The sequence below is a fragment of the Rhagoletis pomonella genome, unplaced genomic scaffold (genome assembly GCF_013731165.1).
Source record: "Rhagoletis pomonella isolate Grant_MI unplaced genomic scaffold, Rhpom_1.0 Rhpom_scaffold_00005, whole genome shotgun sequence".
NCBI classification, from domain to species: Eukaryota; Metazoa; Arthropoda; class Insecta; order Diptera; family Tephritidae; genus Rhagoletis; species Rhagoletis pomonella.
In genome coordinates this window covers 19,457,266-19,477,153 of record NW_023458559.1, presented here as the reverse complement: position 1 = coordinate 19,477,153, position 19,888 = coordinate 19,457,266, and the positions used below count along the sequence as shown (strand labels likewise).

At 34.8% G+C, this 19,888-nt stretch overlaps 1 protein-coding gene across 3 annotated transcripts in view; it reads left to right on the top strand.

Annotated features, from left to right (window-relative positions):
* The first annotated feature begins 631 nt into the window (after positions 1 to 631).
* Positions 632 to 19,888, top strand: part of LOC118738752 (pericentrin) — a 242,401-nt gene continuing 223,144 nt past the window's right edge. For 2 of the 3 annotated variants that reach the window (XM_036469702.1, XM_036469699.1), the window contains exon 1: positions 633 to 650. In XM_036469702.1, coding sequence (XP_036325595.1) covers positions 636 to 650 — 15 coding nt within the window. In that variant the 5' untranslated portion in view covers positions 633 to 635. Of the gene's footprint in view, positions 651 to 19,888 lie in introns of all 3 variants that reach the window. The other variant, XM_036469700.1, reaches the window with a different exon arrangement.

Below are 19,888 nucleotides of genomic sequence, written 5' to 3'. Positions count from 1 at the left end.
CTACAAGAGGGGCTTCTAAGGCGCATTGCCTAAAAACCAATGTTTCTCCGAGCGGTAGTGGATGCCGCGCTCACTCAGCTGTCTGCCAGTTTGATTTTCCGCCGGCTTGCCCCTGCTTGCGTGCAACTATCTTCATCCACTTGCAAAAATTTGATGTTCGCCTTATTCAATTTTGGGGCCTGAACGATGCGGCAGTATAGTTTATGATGTTGCCGCTGTTGTTGCTGCTTATGTCGATGTCAGTGGCGCTGAATGGGTGCAATTCGTGTGTTTATTTATAATCAAACATTCGATTTCAACGGTCTTATTGTCTGTTGGTGGTCGTTGGTGCGTTCGCTTATCGTGTAGTAGCTTCTGCTGACGTGACGATGATGACCGGAATTGCAGTTGATTACAAAAACTGAAAAATTAATTGATAAAACGCAATACGTAAAGAAAACAATTGAAATTAAATTAACTAAAAGAAAACATAAGTACATTTTATTAACTCGAGTGCATTTTCTTGAGTAATTAACTAATTGAGGAAATTATTGTATGTACAATTGTATGTGAAAGTGAGGAAGCGAAGAAACGAAGTTGTGAACAAGTTTTGTCCGATGTAAAAAACTAATACACTCTACTTTTGTAACCCTAAAATGCCGAAACTACATGTGAGTCGTAGTTTAAAATGTGTACACCTATCCCTAACCGCCAAAAAGACGTGCATGTAGATGCTCTAGGAATATTTCTGCATCATAAAGAAAATTTTGAAAAAAATGTCGCTTACGTATTTTTGACGGTTAGGGCTCGACAATATATACATATATATTTTTAATTACAGTTTGTTATTTCAACAGTGCTTCTTATGGTTCATGAAAGAGAATTCCTTTAGAACTAATTTAACCGACTTTGAAAAAGGGGGAGGTGTTCGTCGGAATATTATTTTTATGGATGTTACCGGAGAACTTTTGACCACGGTAACCGTTTTCGATAATTCTTTTTTTTTATCAGAAATGCGGTATGTCAACGGTGGTCAAATTTAGTTCAGCTCCGATCATTGATTCGTGAAGAATATGTAAAAATCTTTATCGGAAGACAGTCGTACAGATCATCATATATCGATCATCATGTGGTCGGCTTGACCCCGCCGGTAAATAGGAAGACCGCTGCAAAAGACTGTTGGTGATTTCGTTTCTTCCGAAAAATTGAGCCTTTCTACGGTGTTTGATGCTACATGCAACCCTGTAAAATGGGATGTTTTTGCCTTCATTTATTGTCTAGCCCACGCATTTCATAATAAATATTGCCGTTTAAAGCAACCATCTGATTTTCAGAGCAACCGTCTGCCTTACAATACTCTCACAATATTTTCTCACAGTTTGCCTTAACTTATAATATAACACGAAAAGAGAAAGGGGCAATCAAAAGGCGAATTTTTTTGGTAGAAACGAAAATTTTGCGATGTTCCCGTGGTAAAAATCACAGCATTATTTTGCTATTATATGTAACACTATTTTATAAAAATTTTCCGTAATTTTTGATGTTTGTAATTTGAGCTTAATCATGCCACATGACCTCGCGCTCAGACCGCTCTTGTCCCTTCTAGATCACGGTGTGGAGTTAAAAAACGTTTCTGAAAAGGTCATAGTCGATGGATGGTAGAGCTGCAAAAGTATCGATCTTTGTCGTACTCGATACTTTCGATATTCAAGATCGATACATCGATGTACATATCGTAAATTTTTTTATTCTAAATGAAACACTTAAATAATATATACTCATTCAACAAATGCATAGAACCATTTACCAACAGAAAATTTTATCATATCAAGCCTTAACCGCCAAAAAGACTTAATCGAGATATTTTTAAAAATTTTAGTTTTAATGCAGAAATGCATCTATATGCTAGAAAAAATTTTGGTATGTAGATTTGTAGCCTATTAAATTTTAATATAATAGAGCACAAGTTCGAAGTCGCTAAAAAATTTCGTTGATTTCGGATTTTTCTTCCATACAAATTATGTACATATGTATGTATGTTAGAAAATGCACAAAACCGTCAGAAAAAAATCCTTGATAAACGGAATTTTTTAGCGACATCGAACTTGGCCACAAAACGGCTTACCAAAATTTTAGTTACTGATGATGTTTTGCGCTAAAATAAGTGATGAGAAAATGCAGATGCCATACTCGATATCGAAAAAATCGATGTCGGCTAAAAAACAACCATATGCTCGATATATCGATACTGACATCGATAAAATTGCAGCTCTAGTGGGTGGATCTTTTAGATAAGATCCTTGATCGAACCCTATATCTCCTATCGTTGCAGGCAACTCGTTTTACGTAACTACGTTATCATGGTTGTCCTGCTTCACTTGTAGCCAATAAGCTTGGTCTCACTATAGCATCGCAACAGAAATGAATTGAAAAGCATGTTGTTGCTCTCTGCAGCAAGTAGCATCTGCTCCTCGCTATGGAGCAGGTGCTCTGCTGCCACCGGCTGGCTTTCGCTGTCCGTATTGCGGCATTCGGCTAGGTCTGAAGTCACAGTCACTGCGTTCTACTTGTCCCAGGCGTACATATGCACACATGCAAGGGCACTAGATGATAACGAATCGGCCAGCAGCATTTATCTTTGCCCGAAATGTCGCCGGTAAGCGACTTAGGGATCGCGGTTGTGTCTTCTTTTTTGGTGGCCGCGATTGTGTGCGCCGAGAATAAGACCAGGACTTCTAACGTGAAGTTGCAAATGTTTAGGTTGATTACGGCCAGAATTCGTGACTTGTCAACCTTGGTGCTCCATGTCATTCTGGCTGCTGATTGGTGAGAGAGCCAAGCTCCTTGCAGCACAGAAACGGGAGAGGGGGGACAGATAGCTGTTTGCCCTAAAAATAATTCATCAATGTCATTGCCCAAGCTGCTTTAGGAGGTTGTAGGAGTATCTGCATAGTAATTAAAACCGATGAGAAGATACTACCCAGCGAAACACTTTACTCAATTCGTCTTAGTTTTGAATTTAGGTTTGGAAAGACCACTATTGGTTGACGATCACTCAGATAGTTCCTAGGCCAAAGAAGTTGAAAGTAGTAGTATGTCCTTTTAACAAGAATGCAAGCTACCACCCGGTCCACCATCGGCGGCGGCTAGAATGTGGTATCAATGTCCGCCTTTACGCGGGCCGACGAAACAACGTACGCAGTTACTGAGTGTGTATCACTTTCAGATTCTGTCGTATTATCTGGTGCCAGTTGGGAATCACACAGGTCCGCTCGCGGCGTTTACTGCGGACTCTTCACTAATTGCCACACATTTCGGTTCGGCAGCCATGGGCTCGAGGCGTCGCCTACTTTCTGCATTTACGGGATGATTTGAGTGGCCATCGTCAAATTGTGGACCTCTGTGAGATATGCTACTATCGCTGTAAATTCCGTCTAGGCTAATGGGTTTGAAGTCTTTCATCTTCCCGATTTCCGCCTGGACTGCACCGTCGGTCAAACCAAGCGCCACAATGTAGGGTTTTCCGATTATGCAACCTTATGGGCTTGCGCGCACCAGCGGTGACGTTACTCGTTTTCAGATGCCCCTCTATGTCGTCCGCATATGGCTATTTACATTTTTTTTTATACCCGAACGACCTTGTTCACATAACAGTTGTTTGTAATAGATTTAAGGAACCGAGATATATATAGACATATACATACCAAAATGTGTAGAATAGAGAAATCGATTAAGCCGTGACTGTCTGTCCGTCCGTCTGTGCACAAGATAACTCGACTAAAAATTTGAATATCTCAACAAAACTTGGTACGTGTATTTCTTGAACCAAGGACGAGTGGCATTACAAATGGGCAAAATCGGACAATAACCGCGCCTACCTCCCATATAACGGTTTTGAGCGGAAATACGAAAACTGCAATAATATATTCACTCAAAATTGATATAAGCACAAACCTTTTTGCAGAAAATAAAAAATATTATACATTTTTGGAAAACGGGCGTAGCCCCGCCCACTTATGATTACATGTGCACTGAGGGAATAAATTTTAGAATTAAAACAAAACGTGCTAAATTTAAAATAATATGCATATGAAAGAGCACCAACCCAACTCGTTTTAAATTTGAGTATGTACGTTATAAACTATGTCGTTGTGAAGTGCACAGATGCTTTTTCGTAATTAAGAAGAAAAAAAAATTTAATTTGGCAGCAACCCAATTGTATCAAGCATCTTTGCACACTCAGCTACAGCCATACATGTAAATGTGTTTTCAAATGTTGAGTTTGAATCAACCTCACGAGCGCGCGATTAGTGCATTTGTACCACGATGCAGCGAAACAAAGGTGGCGCCTTCCGCGGACCGCTAGTCCTCTCTTTCTCGATTTGACAGCATCCACCCTCTCCCTGACGTCACATTATTATTTTTTCGCAATAGTGATGAATATTAAATTTTCATATTGTACCAATTTGCCGAAAAGTTGTACCTAAAAGTAGATATACGTACCTAAATAGTAAACATGTATTCTTATGTGCATACATTTTTGGTAGTTGGTGGACTACATCTTCCTTTGTACCATAACAACTTTTCTACTTACATGAAACAATATTTTACTACGTTCCAAATGTACCTAAAATAATGTGCGTGTACCGAATGCACGTTAAAATTTAAGAAGCTGAAGATTAGGTACAATTCAAGCAAGTTTTACATCATTATTTCGCGCCACTTGGTCGCTTCTTCCTCTTCTTCTTCAAAATTATTCTTTATACTCTCATTCTCAAAATAATGTGACGTCACACCCAGTTGCTCTCATCTCAATTGGCGCAATCTTGTATTCTATTATTCTTGCATTTGTACCCTGCAAAAAATTGTGCGACTAATCTCTAAAGAGAGTATTCCGAGATTACACTCAATCGGGTACAATTGGGCATTAATTAGTCGCAACTAGTCTCATACGGGTGCTAATGGAGTTCAATACCAATACCACTTTTGATCTCTTTATATGGAATGAACTGATCGCTTTTGTTCGAGCACGTCCTATGAAGAGATTAATTGTTCACCTTTATACCCGGAAGGGTATAAAAAGCGACTAGTCACTTTTAAAAAATAAAAATTTCCGCCAGCTGAGATTCGAACCGGGGTGCTCCGTATTGTTAGGCGAATACTCTCTCTGTGTGCCAACGCCGCACATGAAATTTCATTGACTAAGAGCGTACATATCATTAAATCGTTAATAGTACCCGTTAGAGATGAGTTGGGGACTAATTGATCTCCAATTATACCCATAAGGGATGAGTCGAGACTAATTGACCTCCATTAGTACCCGTATGAGACCAGTTGCGACTAATTAATGCCCAATTGTACCCGATTGAGAGTAATCTCGGAATACTCTCTTTAGAGATAAAACTATGTTCCCATTGGCGTAATTTAGAGGTCAATCTTAATTTACGCATAAATTAAGTACAAACTAAGTAATTTCGCCTTGTAAAGTCTCTCAGTAAATTAAGTTGAAAGTACGTAGTTTATCTTAAACCAAGAACCAAATCACGAACAAATCAGTGTCGGCTCTAATTTTATCGATAAAAATCGAAAAAAGTATTGTCCCATAACTGATATGTCATTGTGTTTGGACGTTTTTGTTTTTAATAATCGCGCGTGGTAGTTTGTAAAATATTTCCAGAAGCTTTCTCTTTTGATCACTCATCTAAAATCTAAAAAATTACCACAAACAACTCAGAATATAAAAATATACGCAATTGGGTCGTTCTTAAAAAACATGACCAATTGGTGTCCCCAGACTTTACTATTTTATATTTTGTTTCTTCAAAAAGAAAATAGAAAAATATCTGCATTTTTATAAATTATTATCGATTCTACGTAACTATATTATAAAAAAAAAAATAATTAATTATCTGAAAATAACTTAAAAAATATTTTCAATGTCAAAGGTTTAGCAAAAACCTGTGTCCCGAGCCAATTTATAAAAATTTAATAGTTATTTTCAGTTGAAATAAAATTGAAAAAAAATAATATTTACAATTTTTGTTATTCAGTTTGTGTATATTAATACCATATATAGAAAAGAATGATGAAAAATAATTTTTTTGTATAATTTTTATGAAGAAAATTTGTGTCCTCAGGTTTTGGTCCCCTCTGTTACGTCCACTCATTTTATTGAAAAATGTTTGTTAAACGTTATGACGCGTATATTTCTCTTATGCTTCTCCATCATAACTTAGCTAAAATCAACAAATGTGTTTTGAACTGTTCAGTCTTGTTTAGTGCGTTGTTGAGTAAGGAACCCAATTGTATGCCGGGTACGTACCCTTATTCAGTGTCAACTCTGTTACTGTTGAAAAACGGTGAGTAAAGTGATTTTTTATTTATTTTATAATTTTTTTATAAATATTTTATGTACATTAATTAAGTGGACAAATAAATTCTCCAAAATTCGAATAAAAAGCTAAAATATGGTATTTTTGAGTTAATTTGTCCCCTCTGTTACCGGTCCACTCTGTGACTTATTAACTCCAAAAACTCCAAAAATTAAAAAAAATACTGCTGGTTATGGATTCCTATTGTTGATACCATCCGTAACCACATGAGGCCAATTATAAACATATTTGGCCAACTTAATTTTTAAAAATTACAAAATTCAGAATGGTCATGTTTTTTAAGAACGACCCAATTACTCGCATTCGCGATCTCTTTTGGTTAAATAAACAATAACACAGGGTTGCTACAAAGCTGTCAAGACAAATAAAGAATTGCGTGTATGAACGCACTTAATTTAGTGAGGTATTTTAAACGAAACTAAGTATTTTATGTTGGTAATGTGAACATAGTTTAAGTCGCACAATTTTTTGCAGGGTACATATGAAAAAGCATTCGAGACGTGCTAAACGCCATGTGTGCAGTGAAAAATGCTTAATTTTAATACGGGCGTATTTGAATTCAATATTTCCATTATACGTAGTGTATGTATAATGGAGTTATTCAATTTTGGACCATTTTCACTTGATTTAAATACGAATATTTTTAAACGGCAATCAAATTCAAAAATTTCATTTTTACAACGCGTTTTTTTCTCAGTGTGTATATGTCGGTAACCGCTTCACTAATTTCTCCTAAGCCTGTGTCAGTTGTTGGCCTTGGTAAAACATATCAAATTTTAAAATCCGATAATAACCACGTCCCCATCCTACATATCGGTAATTTAGAGAAATACGAAATCTTCGATAAATCTGTAACCACTGAAACTAATTTATTCAAAATTGATAGTAGCAATAATTTTTAGCAAGAAATACGTTTATAACAAATATTTGGGAAAGTGGGCGTGACACCGCCCACTTATTTCTACATATGCGTACCGCGGTAACCATTACATTTGTACCAAACTCGGTTTAATTATTGTACTTGCCACATAAAAGCAAACGCTGAAAATGTTGAAACCTAATGTTGACGCTAATTTACTCAACACAATCTCTTAAAAAGATATAACATTATTAAGGAATTTGGGAAAGTGGTCGTGGTAATGACAATTTATAACTATATACGGTTATCTCATTACGTCAAACTGAACATACTATCGAGGATGTGTGAAATAGGGGTAAAACCATCCCTGCTTACCATATAACGGTAGTTTTCGGAAAGACGAAAAAAACTATATTTAGTACGTTTAATATAACTATTTTATTCTTTTTTATTGGCGCTGTAACCGCATAAGCGATTCTGGCTGTTCCAAACAGCACGCTAGTCGTTTCCCTTCTGTGCCAACTGACGCCGATTCGGAAATGCCAAGTGTAGCTAAGTCCTTCTACACCTAATCTTTCAAACGCAGAGGAGGACTAGCGAACCGCGTTGAATACTTTCAGAGCTGGAGCGTGTCTGTCCATTCTTTACTTTTTTTATTTTTATTTTTATTATCTTGTCGAATCTCAAAATTGAGACAGTGGACGGTATTTTTTTAAACTATCCATAGTCTACCGATAGTCGCCTATTTTGAAAAAGATGAAAATCTAAATGGGGCGTATTCATAGTCAAAATTAAGTTTGTACTTAAAGTTAGTGGTAACGTTGTTGACAGATAACTCACCCAACATTATATCAAAAAGGCACAACTAACTTGAAGTATCAACTGAATTTTGACTATGAATACGCCCCCATTGCGTTAGATATAGTTTTTTATATACCATAAGGACCTACCTTACTAATGAAAGTATGATTTAAAAAACTAAACATATTTACATATTCTGCTTTCTAAAGCCAATTGTTTTTATTTAAGAAACATAGCATGCCAACATTTTTAGGTTTTAGTTGCGATCTTTTTTCATTTACTATTAAAGCTGCTTAACTGTACATTCGTTTCGATTCTACTGATGACGTTAGGCGAACATAGTCCATATCTTCTTTTATATAAAAGTATTCCCGCCTTACTGCCCGTCTCCACAGGATAAAGTTTATATCTTGATACATAAGTTAGAATATAAATAGCCAATGGAGACCGCTCATTGCTCTTCAAGAGCAATATATATCAGAGCTTATATCTTGCCATCTATTGCCGGTAATTTGGTAGTTTTACAGCTACATTTTCATTTGCACGAAAACATCGTGGCTGCAACATCATTATTATTTTAATATAAAAGCAAAAATTGAGCAGTTTCCTGTTAAAATATTTGTAATTATGTACTTGGATGTAAAATAGCCTATTTTCTAAATTTTTAGGCGAATAAATCCGGCAAAAATACATTTTCAAAGCTATCTTACAAATGCTTATATCAAGATATAAAAAGCCCACACAAATATTGCCACTGATATAACTTATATCTAGCGACCAAAATGACAGCTGGGCAGCAATAAATTTTATCCTGTGGAGACGGCCGGTGATACAATGCACATCCACCATCGTTGTGTCTTAGGCCACTATTATGGTTCACAACTCAACTTAGTTGAGTTGTGTCTGAGACAACTCAACTTGTATACAACTCAACTTGTATACAACTCAACTCTTTATTGCTATTGCCGTTCACAACTGTTTTCAGTTGACTGTAGCCATTGAAAAAGTCGTTATTTTCATAATATTATGTTATTTTAATGATATTAAAATAATTAAAAGCAAAATAATGGAAATCAGTTACGAATTATGTTTTACCGATGAGCCCGAGAATGCTAATGCTAGACAACTAACAGACAACTACGTTTTCAAAGTTGATTTGAGTTGTGTCCCGCAATACCAATTTACAATTTACAACTCAACTATCTTGAAAGTTGTGAATCATAATAAGGGCCTTAAATTTGGAAAATTTTCTGTAGTGAAAATAGTTTTGAAAAACTATCGATAGTGAAAAAAAAAACAAAACCATCGATAGTATCGATAGTGCCATCGATAGTTTGCCACCACTACCTCATACAGAGGTCCCCGGGAGCGAAATAGCGAAGCTGATCACGCTCATTAGCTAAGACTACCGGAAAGGTGGGACGAAATTCCGCCAGTTATCTAGGAATCTAATTTTATAAATACTTTTTATGAACTTTAATCGAGATTGGATCGAATGGATTTACATATCGAAATAAGTGGGGAATATACTATACATTTTTAAATTTTGTTATTTAACTTACTTATGTCACAGCGTAATGTTAACTCAATTCGCATGTTTGTGGCATATTATCAATAAAGTGTGTCAGACACATTGAATCAAACAGCTTACAGCTTATCTCTTAACGAGCTCGCTTCTATGGGAGTGCCACGATACCAGCCATACATGGTTCTAAGCCAACCATAAATGGGATGTGCGCCCAAAAGCGTGTGTCACATTTTTACTGGTGTGTTGCTTAACTAAATACGTATACATATGTATGTATGTATCAAATAAATATACTACTATACATAGTATGTATGTATGTACATAAGTACTCTTACTTTTCATATCTACAATTATGCTTGTTATTTTCTCAGTTACCATGGAGGCAGATTTGGTTAAATGGGGTATTTTATGAGAGAGCGCTATTTATTTGGCGGCAGATAACAAGTTCAAGGACGTTCGTTAGCGTAGTTATAGGTCGATTTTTCTGTTGTCTTCTACAAGCTTTTATATGTATACACTAGTATCGCTCAGTTGTCGAAATTTGACATCTTTTTTCATCACTTTCGAATTTTACCTGTCACCAATACTAACTTCTTTATGCGAATTACTATTTTGAAGTCCACCAGCATGATTCATAGCGAATTTACAGGAAAACTTAAAATTGAATTATGATCGTTAATACCGGATTGATTAATGCGAATTCTTCCAAGTCTCCTCCAAATTTCTTCAGTAGCTTTTGCAAATGTATTTGTATTATAGATGAGATGTTCATCACTGACTAATATGTCAAGCATATACCAATTCAGACTACAAATAAGTTTTTCATTATATATGAGCCTCTTGGAGGTTAAAAACTAAATTGCAGTCATCTACATACACTCTTTTTTCATCAGAATCGTTAACGGTTGAGAAAGTATCTTGAAGGTTAACAACAAAAGATAATATTTCCTTCTTTAACGGCGGTTTCATATTGAATGATTCTTGCGATTTTATATGTGTATAAATGTAGGTGTATAAAGCTTCATTACCTTATAATAAGTGGCTCCAGAGATAACCGATATGAGAATTTCAGTTTGAATGGGCGGCGCCTCACCCCCTTTCCCATTATCTACCACTTTCGCCATAAGTACGTTATTGATATCATAAATAGCTGCGGCAAATTTCAGGACGTTAGCATAAGTGGTTCCAGAGCAGCAATATGAAAATGTCTGCATAGGCCGTCCCAGGGATAAGCGATATTAGAATTTCAGTTTGTATGTGCGGTGCCACGCCCCCCTTTCCGAAATCTACCACTCTTCGCCGTAAGTACGGTATTGACAACATAAGTTGCCTTGTCAAATTCCAGGACGTTAGCATAAGCGGTTCCAGAGATAAGCGATATGAGAATTTCAGTTTGTATGGGCGGTGCCATGCCCCCCTATCCAAAAACGACGTAAGTACGATATTGACAACATATGTTGCTGTGTCAAAATTCAGGACGTCAGCATAAGCGGTGCTAGAGATAAGCGATATTAGAATTTCAGTTTGTATGGGCGGTGTCACGCACCCTTTCAACATTTTCCAGAGATAAGCGATATGAGAGTTTCAGTTTGTATGGGCGGTGCCACGCCCCCTTTCCAAAATCGACGTAAGTAGGGTATTGACAACATGTTGCTGTGTCAAATTTCAGGACGTCAGCATAAGCGGTTCCAGAGATAAGCGATATGAGAGTTTCAGTTTGTATGGGCGGTGCCACGCCCCCTTCCCAAAATCTACCACTCTTCGTAGTAAGTACGGTATTGACAACATATGTTGCTGTGTCAAATTTCGGGACGTTATCATAAGAGGTTGCCGAGATAAGCGATATGAGGATTTCAGTTTATGTGGGAAGTGCCACGCCCACTTTCCCAGTACCTACCATTTTTCACCAGTTTTAGTTCACCAGCGTTATTGGTTTTAGAGATATAGTGGTTTTAACATTTTAGTCTATATCTCAGATGCCACGCCCCCTATGTATCGGTGGTAACATTTCTGGATTAGAGGAAGTTATATCCTTTAAATCGGTGTATGTTTCATTGAAATCGAGCGAGCGGTGCCTTCAAACAATTTTCTTATGGCATATTTATATATACATAGATACCTTGCTTATAACTTTGAAACAGGTTTCCGTCATTTCGCAGTGGGCGCAAGTGCCTCATTATAGATTTCCTTGAATTAAGAGTAGCTGACAAAATTGACAACCAAGTCCCACAATTCCTCTATTTGATGTCAGCGGCATTTTGTGAGTGATACAAATTGCATAAAAAGGTAGGACAACAATTTCTAAATGTGAAAACTGTTTGTATGTACGTACTAGGGATGTTGCAGATGTAGAATTTTTTTTTAGTCAAGTATTTTTAAAAAACCATACAAATCTAGCATAATGGTGAGATCGTTGTTTAAACAGCGCTTACAATCCAAACCGGATACATATGTCATGTTGTTTCAGAATTTGGAGAACCTGTAACTTTATCAGCACTTTTGGATTTTAGTTTTTGTAATTCATTTTTTATACTTTCTTCTGCGACTGCTTTGAAAAATTTGTGCTTATAGCGAGTTAAATATGTGGATATGGAAAATATATTATTATTTTTGAACAAAATTCTGTTTTCAAAGTCGTGACTGCCAGCCGAATCGGATCAAAATATTGTTACTTTTGAATATCAGATAGTTACGCAATTCTTATCTAATTAAAGGTCAGACCTATAGCTTTTTAACAGGGATCAAAAATGACTGTTATCTCGAATTTACAAATTGAAAACGTTGCCTGAAATCTGAAATTTAACGAAAACGTTGTTTCATAAGAGTTAATAGATGAGAAATATTTTTTCCGTTGCTGATAAGAGTTATTTCCCAACGTTTATGTTTTACGTTGCTCGATAACAGTTATTACCCGACGAATATTTTTACGTTATCTGATAATAGTTATTTCACTCTCTCACTTTTATTTTATCATCTTTATCTTATTTCCACCTCCATCTTCATCAATAGCCTTATCTTACAACGTTTATCAGACACTGTAAAAAATAATTGTAAAATAACTATTATCCAGCAACGTAAAAACTAAACGTTGGGAAATAACTCTTATCGGCAAAGGAAAAAATATTTCTCTTGCATAACAGTTATCAGGCAACGTAAAAAATAAACGTTGGGTTATAACTCTTATCGACCAAATAAAAAATATTTCTCATCTAATAACTGTTATGGAGCAACGTTTTTGCTATAAAACTTATAACTGTTATGTCCCTGCTTTTTAATTATTTGAGCATCGATTCTCTTTATAGCTAGACGTTGATCATTTCTACTGGAAATCCCTATTGAAGGAGCTTACTCATTGACTTTAAATAGCAAAGAAGGGACAGTTTTACCACAGAAGTTTTTAGCCAAGGATCCAGTGTATATCCCTATGAAAAAAATATTATCCAACAAGTAAACATAACTAGTGTTTTTAAAATTTTCGCTAAAAATAAATTCCCCAAAGAGCCCCGTTTGAAATTATTTAAACGAATATATGTAATAGGTGGCATACGCGGTACGTCGACTCGCGATTCATTTGTGTACGTGTTGACCCGCCTTCGACTACACACAGTTGAATCATTCAGAGTCATGCCGGGAGTCATGTTGATGTAACTCACGATTGAGAGAATACAAAGGTTGCGCCGATCTCGGACCGCTATTCCTCTCTTAACGAATTTGACAGAATCGTGGTTTGCATGACGTCACACTTGTGCAACTTGTTTATGTTTTCCTTGCAACATTTTTTCTTCTTCTTCTATTCTTGCTCACGTTTTGGCATTTCTCTCTCGCAATTGCACCAGTGTGACGTCACACAAAAGTTATTCTCAAAAATCCTCTCTAATCGGCGCAATCTTGTATTCTATCATTCTTGGATGTAACTGACACATATGTATTTATTTTCACAAATACATCCAAACCGACTCACGAGTTAGACGCATCGTGTATGCCGCCTATAACATCAAAAGCAAATAACGAAACTTTTTTTTTAAGATTGGTCCAAAAAAATCACAATAAAGCAAGAAGCCAAAGCAGGTATTTAAAGCGCAGAAAAAAAATATTCACCCCTATTGCGAGTGTCGACTGGCAGTAGATAAACGACTATTAAGCGATTATCGATTATCGATGCTATTGTGAGTGTCGCTTAGTCGCTCAATTAGCGACTGTGAATACTTTTTAATCGCTCATCCTTCTATTGCTGTTTTTTAGTCGTTGGAGTTTGCGTTTATAAAATTTACATAAGAAAGTGGTACTATAATGGATAAAAAGTAAGTCAATTGAATTGGAAGTTGTAAAAAATTGTGAAGTATACATATGTATGTACATATGTGTCTGAATTACAGATAAAAAATTGTAAGCAACAAAAGGCAACTTGCGCGGTTGGTCGAGCTGATGCAGGAGAGTGAGGACATAGGCAAAGGAATTTCCGTAAAGAGCAGGGGAGGAAGCTCCGCTTCTTTTGTGAAAGATATACAATATTTCTTGTGCATATAATTCCGGCTACGCCATCCACAGTGATTTTGCGCAGAACCAACATCAAAGTTTACAAAAAACTGCATAATTTATTAATTAACTAATGCTCGGAAACTTGAAATCTTTATGTTAAATTAAAGTTTAATTCTTTCACTACACTTGTATGTTAAAGTTTTAAAACTCGGGTCACGCGTTTGGACACAAATACTCAACATCATTGTACAAATAACTAAACGGTACCGTATATCTTAAACTTCCATACAATTTATTAATGAGGAAAACAGCTTTTCCTGCAAATCCTGTAAAACCTAAAAACCTTGAAGCATCGGGAACGCAACTTCTATTCATAAAATTCGCATATGTACATACACTTCATCTTCCAACTCCATGGGATCCGACGAATCTCGCAATTCCCTCCTTGCTTTAGCCAACTCTACTAATCTATTAGCTTCCACATCATCTTCCTCATCACTAAACCATATTTCAACTGCGTCCATTTTTTTAATTTTATAATAAAAGCAATTATTTTTAAAATGATGTAAATGAAACATTAAAGAAACAAATGTAAACAAACAAACAGCTGTTTACAATTCCGTCACCATTCACAATAGTACAAATTTTTATCGATCAAGTTACACAATAGCAAAATAAAAGATGATCGACTCGATCGACAAATTTCTATTCTACTGCCAGTCGACACTCGCAATAGGGGCCATTATTAAAAGGACTATGTTCTCTATGTCAAGTAGAAGTGGGAACTTTTATGGCTGCCCATTGATAGCTCGGTTATATATGTAGCTTAAGAAATAATATTTTAAAGACATTTTTATCAAAGTTGATAAATATGACATTTGACCAGTTTTGTTACACAAATACTCCTACGACCACAGCCGTCACCCATCGGCAGGCAAAGGCAAACCTCCGAGTGTATATCTGCCATTAAAAAGCTTCTCATGAAAATCCACTAGTAGGTCCCTCCATTTGTGTAACAACAACAAGACGTACACCAAAAATTAGAGGAAAAGCTCGCCGTTAGGTGCAGTTAAAGACACCCTCTAATAGAAGTTTAATAAAAATATAAAATTTTTCAAGGGAAACTTCAAGGGAAATTCAATGTGAAACCTTCTAAAGTCACTTAAGTTGTTTTAATAAAATGGCACAAATATATTTGGATATATGTATGTTTATGTACATACATAGTTGGCTCGCAAGGCGCCTTCTGTCACACTTTTACTATTTTTATGAACAATAAAAAATTAAAAGAAAAATCGGTTTATCTTGTAGGTACATATGCCGAAGACTAAATTGTTGTCTTTCCAAATTTTATTTATTTTTTTCTATTTAATCGTCACTTACACACTTTTATTACCCATGGTACAAGTGCACACAGTTCTTTATGCTGTTATAAATATTTTTTCCTGCTTACATACAGATTTCTTGTTTAGCAATGCACTTGTCTGCCTGCAGTTTTTTATAATTTTTGTAATTGTGACAATGCGGTGCTCTTGTTAGGTGACATCATTTATAAGCGCTTACAAATATGCTGAAAGATATTTTAGTGCTGGCATTTTGGGGTCATGTTCGAATTTTGATGGTGCATTTACATGGTATGAATCTGGCTATAAGCCGTATGAATTTTCCTATAAAAGATGCACCAACTCTATGAATAAATGAATGAAAGCGATATATATTTTATAATTTTGACTTTTATACTTGGCAAGCATTCTTTCGTAAACAACAAACAAAAAAATTTCATTTTGTGGTAGCTTCGAAACTAGCAGCTTATGTTTTTTAAATGCTCTTTAAAAAGATGAGAACTGGTTGAAATGTCCTTCTTCTCCTTCTGCCAATAAAGCATTGTGGTTTGATATTTTTTATATGTGTAATGCTTCCATTAACATATCTTGTGGAAAAACAGTTTTTTTGTTCAGAAATTCCTTGTTTACGTTTTTTGTCATTTATATTAAAAACGTTTGGCATAAGTTGAAATCATAGGGATGCCGTTTTCTTTTGTTTCGCAATGGATTTTATACTTGAAAAAGGCACCAAAATATGTATGCAATACTTCTACATATATGCACATTTTTCGCAATAGTTTGCAAATATACACTTATTCTTCTACATTCGCAAAAATGGAAATTCTTGGATTTCGAATTTAAAATACATTACGATCATGTTGTACCAAAAGAGTGGTATCCCTGCATTTTGTTAAAGCCAAAAAGAAGCATCAACTGTAGGAAAAAATGAAAGGGAGTAGTATACATGCTTCCCATAATTTAGACACCCAACGGGACTAAAAGTTAGCTGCTCCCCAAAGGATCAAGTACGGAGCAGTACAAAAGCAAAGTAAAAAAATATTTTTTTAAATTTCTAAGAATGCTGAGAAATAAATATCATTTTGAGTAGTAACATAAAATATTTGCTTTTGAAAAACAGTTAATTTATGTGCAAACATGCATGTATGTATGTATTTTCGTATGTATACCACATAGAAAAGAAAAAAAAAACATATTTATAAGTACATTTAATAAAACCATCAAATGGTTTATAAAAACGCCATTTTTTTATTAAAATAAAAATATAATATAAAAATTAAAATTTGCATGCTTCAGTTTAAATGCTTTAGTTGAAGCGCTCACCAAGGGCTTCTTTGGGAGCAGCAAGGGAGCGCTTCTTACTAATGACACAATGTTAAAATACAATGAAATTAATGAAATTAGGAAGGGAGCGCTTACTGCTGAATATGGAGCGCTCCAATAGAACTAATGGAGCGCTTCTGGCCCCGTTGGGCATAAATGTAATACTCCCATATTGGCAGTAAGAGCTAGTACCGTTCGAAAACACTACAGTACAGATATATCAATAAACACGTACGAAAGAAGAGGAACACATACGTTTATAAATAAACATGTACAGTACACATATACAAAAGCGGCACTCAAGTACACAATACATTGACAAAAACGGTACTAGACTGTCTCACTTTGATTTCGGAATGCTTACACATTGGGCCGTATGAATAAAAATAAGCAATTGCTTTTTCTTAAAATTTGAGATCGTTTACTCAATTTATTCAAACAAAATTGAAGTTAACGGTATGCAATTTTAAGGAAAAGCAATTGCTTAGTTTTTATTCATACGGCCCATTGAGAAGTTAGCTTACTGCCAATATAGAAGTATTACATATATGAATTTAGACTTATATTTTTGTAAACAAAAAAATACACATTTTCATTTCTTTGTCAGCTTGGGAATGATAGGCTTATTTTTACTAAAATGTGATGTAAAGCTCATGAAAAGTTCGTGTAATATTTTGTTTTAGGTTTGTTATCACTTCGTTTTATAGTTTTATTGTTTACCATACGTCAGTGGCTTCTATTTAAAAAATTGTAGAACAACCAATTGTTTTGTGTGTTTGAATTTGTTTGTTTATGGTTTTTGATTCTTTAAACTCCTACTTTAGGCATGGATGTGAAAATTTGAATGGCAGAGTTGCCATGGGTTTTTATATTAAAACAGAACCAAAACGAGAAAAAAACTCATTGTTATCCCTGCATCTGTAAAACTTCACATGGGAAGATGTATGAAAATCAAACTTGCTATAATTTCATATACTTAACAGTATCACAACGGTATGTTTACAGTATCTCCGGATAATTTTTCATATGAAAAAATTTATTATATGCATCCCCCTCGATACCATTGAATTCCTCGTTAGAACATATCGAGCCCTAATCGCCAAAATAACGTAAGCGACATTTTTTTCAAAATTTTCTTTTTGATGCAGAAATGCATCTAGATGCTATAGGAATATTTCTGCATCAAAAAGAAAATTTTGAAAAAATTTAAGCATATCGGCTGTTCATATCATGATAAAAACATTACAAGGTAAATTCATACTCTCAATTCGTCGGCCATATTTTTTTTCTGACGTTTTGAAGCATTTTAAAATCATATAAAATTTAAAACGAAAAAATTAAATTGTACGCAATTGTTGTTGTTTGAGATTGAAAATGAGAATGTGTGTGTGAGTTTGAGTTTTTAATTTTTAAATTATATTGCTGGGAAACATCAGACTGCCTCTCAATGCTTTTACCCATGGTGGAATAATACCAGGTGAAGTAATAAGAGCGAGAAGGAAGATTTGACACTACCTTATTGGAAGTGTTCGCCCCTTAGATTTTTTTAAAGGGTAAAAGCCAGAAATATTAAAAAAATACCCTTTTTGACTACAAAAGGGGTAATAATTTCAAGTCTTTTATTTAATATATATACATACATAATATTAAAAATTACTTTTGAAATATCCCTATTTGAAAAATAAAAGAGCCATTAAAATTAACTAAATTTAAGCGTAATTTATTATTTTTAATTCAACAAACAATTTTGAGGATTACGCTTGTATTTAGTATTGAACGACGAACACTAACAATAACAAAGAACTTTAAGGATTTACAGCCAATGTAGTAAATAATAATTAGAAATTTAAATAAAGATTTTGACGCTAATAAGAGTAATTTGATGTACTAAATCCACGGAATAGTTCACACAAAGAGAAGCAATCAAGAACATAGATACCGAAATACTTCCAAAATACTTCCAAAGAAGCAACACATAAAAAGTTCAACGAAAAGGCAACATTGTGTAATATAAGGCAGCCGAATGTCAGAAAATGAACAGAGAATGCTGCCTTATTACTTCACCCGTTTATCGTGCCATCGGTTTTACCCATGATACAAAAAGAAGGTAGTTCCATTGTCACATTTTCGTCGCCATATTAACAACCTGACAATTAAGTAGATTGTGACATTTCGTGCTATCATACCCAATATCTAAAACCCTCCAAATTTTGTTATTAATTTTTTGGTTATTTACAAACATTTTGTTCATAGAATCGAAATTTGAACAAGCAAAAGGTATAGTGTTAGGTACGGCTCGGTTACTTGTACAATAATTTTGGGTTAATGTGTCCAAATGCTTAACCCAAAGCAAAAAATTTGGACACACACGTGTGGTCAAAGAATTACACTTTAGTTTAAAATAAAGAATTCTAACTTTCAGATACAAATTTATAAATAAATTCGGTTTGAAATATGGACCTTTTTTAAAAAAATACTGTGGTCTGCGTAGCCGGAGTTGGACTTATATTTTCTCTGTCAAAATTCTAATTTTACCCAATTTTGTAATGGGTCCGTCTCCGCTCGCCACCTCAAAACCATTGAACAAATACCGAACATTTCCCCTTTTGTTTTTGAAAGAGAAGAGGTGTAATGCCCAATAAGTTGATAATTGTGTTTCTAGTTTTCATACTAACAATAAATCATCAATTTTGTTTCACACCCCGTCCAATATTGAACAGTAAAATATATTTGTTTTTAACCACAGAAACAACGATATTGTCGAAATATTCTACATAGAAGTAGAGAATTAGAGAAAAAGTAAACTCCGTTTACAAGCTACTTGAAAGACATGGACAAACGCAATATGGAAATTGTAATTTCAGTGTCTGAAATATATCAGAAATAAACGTGTCCGATATAGAAAAATGTAATAGTCCTGGCTAGCTACATTGTGAAATAATCAGGTGACATAATGACACTAAAAAATTTTAAGATATGTTCACTAAAATTTTATTAATGTAAAAATAAAGATTTTGGCAAGTAGTTATCGAATTTAATGTAAAATGTAAAGGTTTTAAGAAAAGATGTTAATTATTTTCAACAATTTTTATTTAGCTCGAGGCCGTTTATTATATGAAAAACTATTGTGGATAAGCAACAATATTTTTTATTTTTTTTTTTGAAAAATTGGTAGAAGTGACAG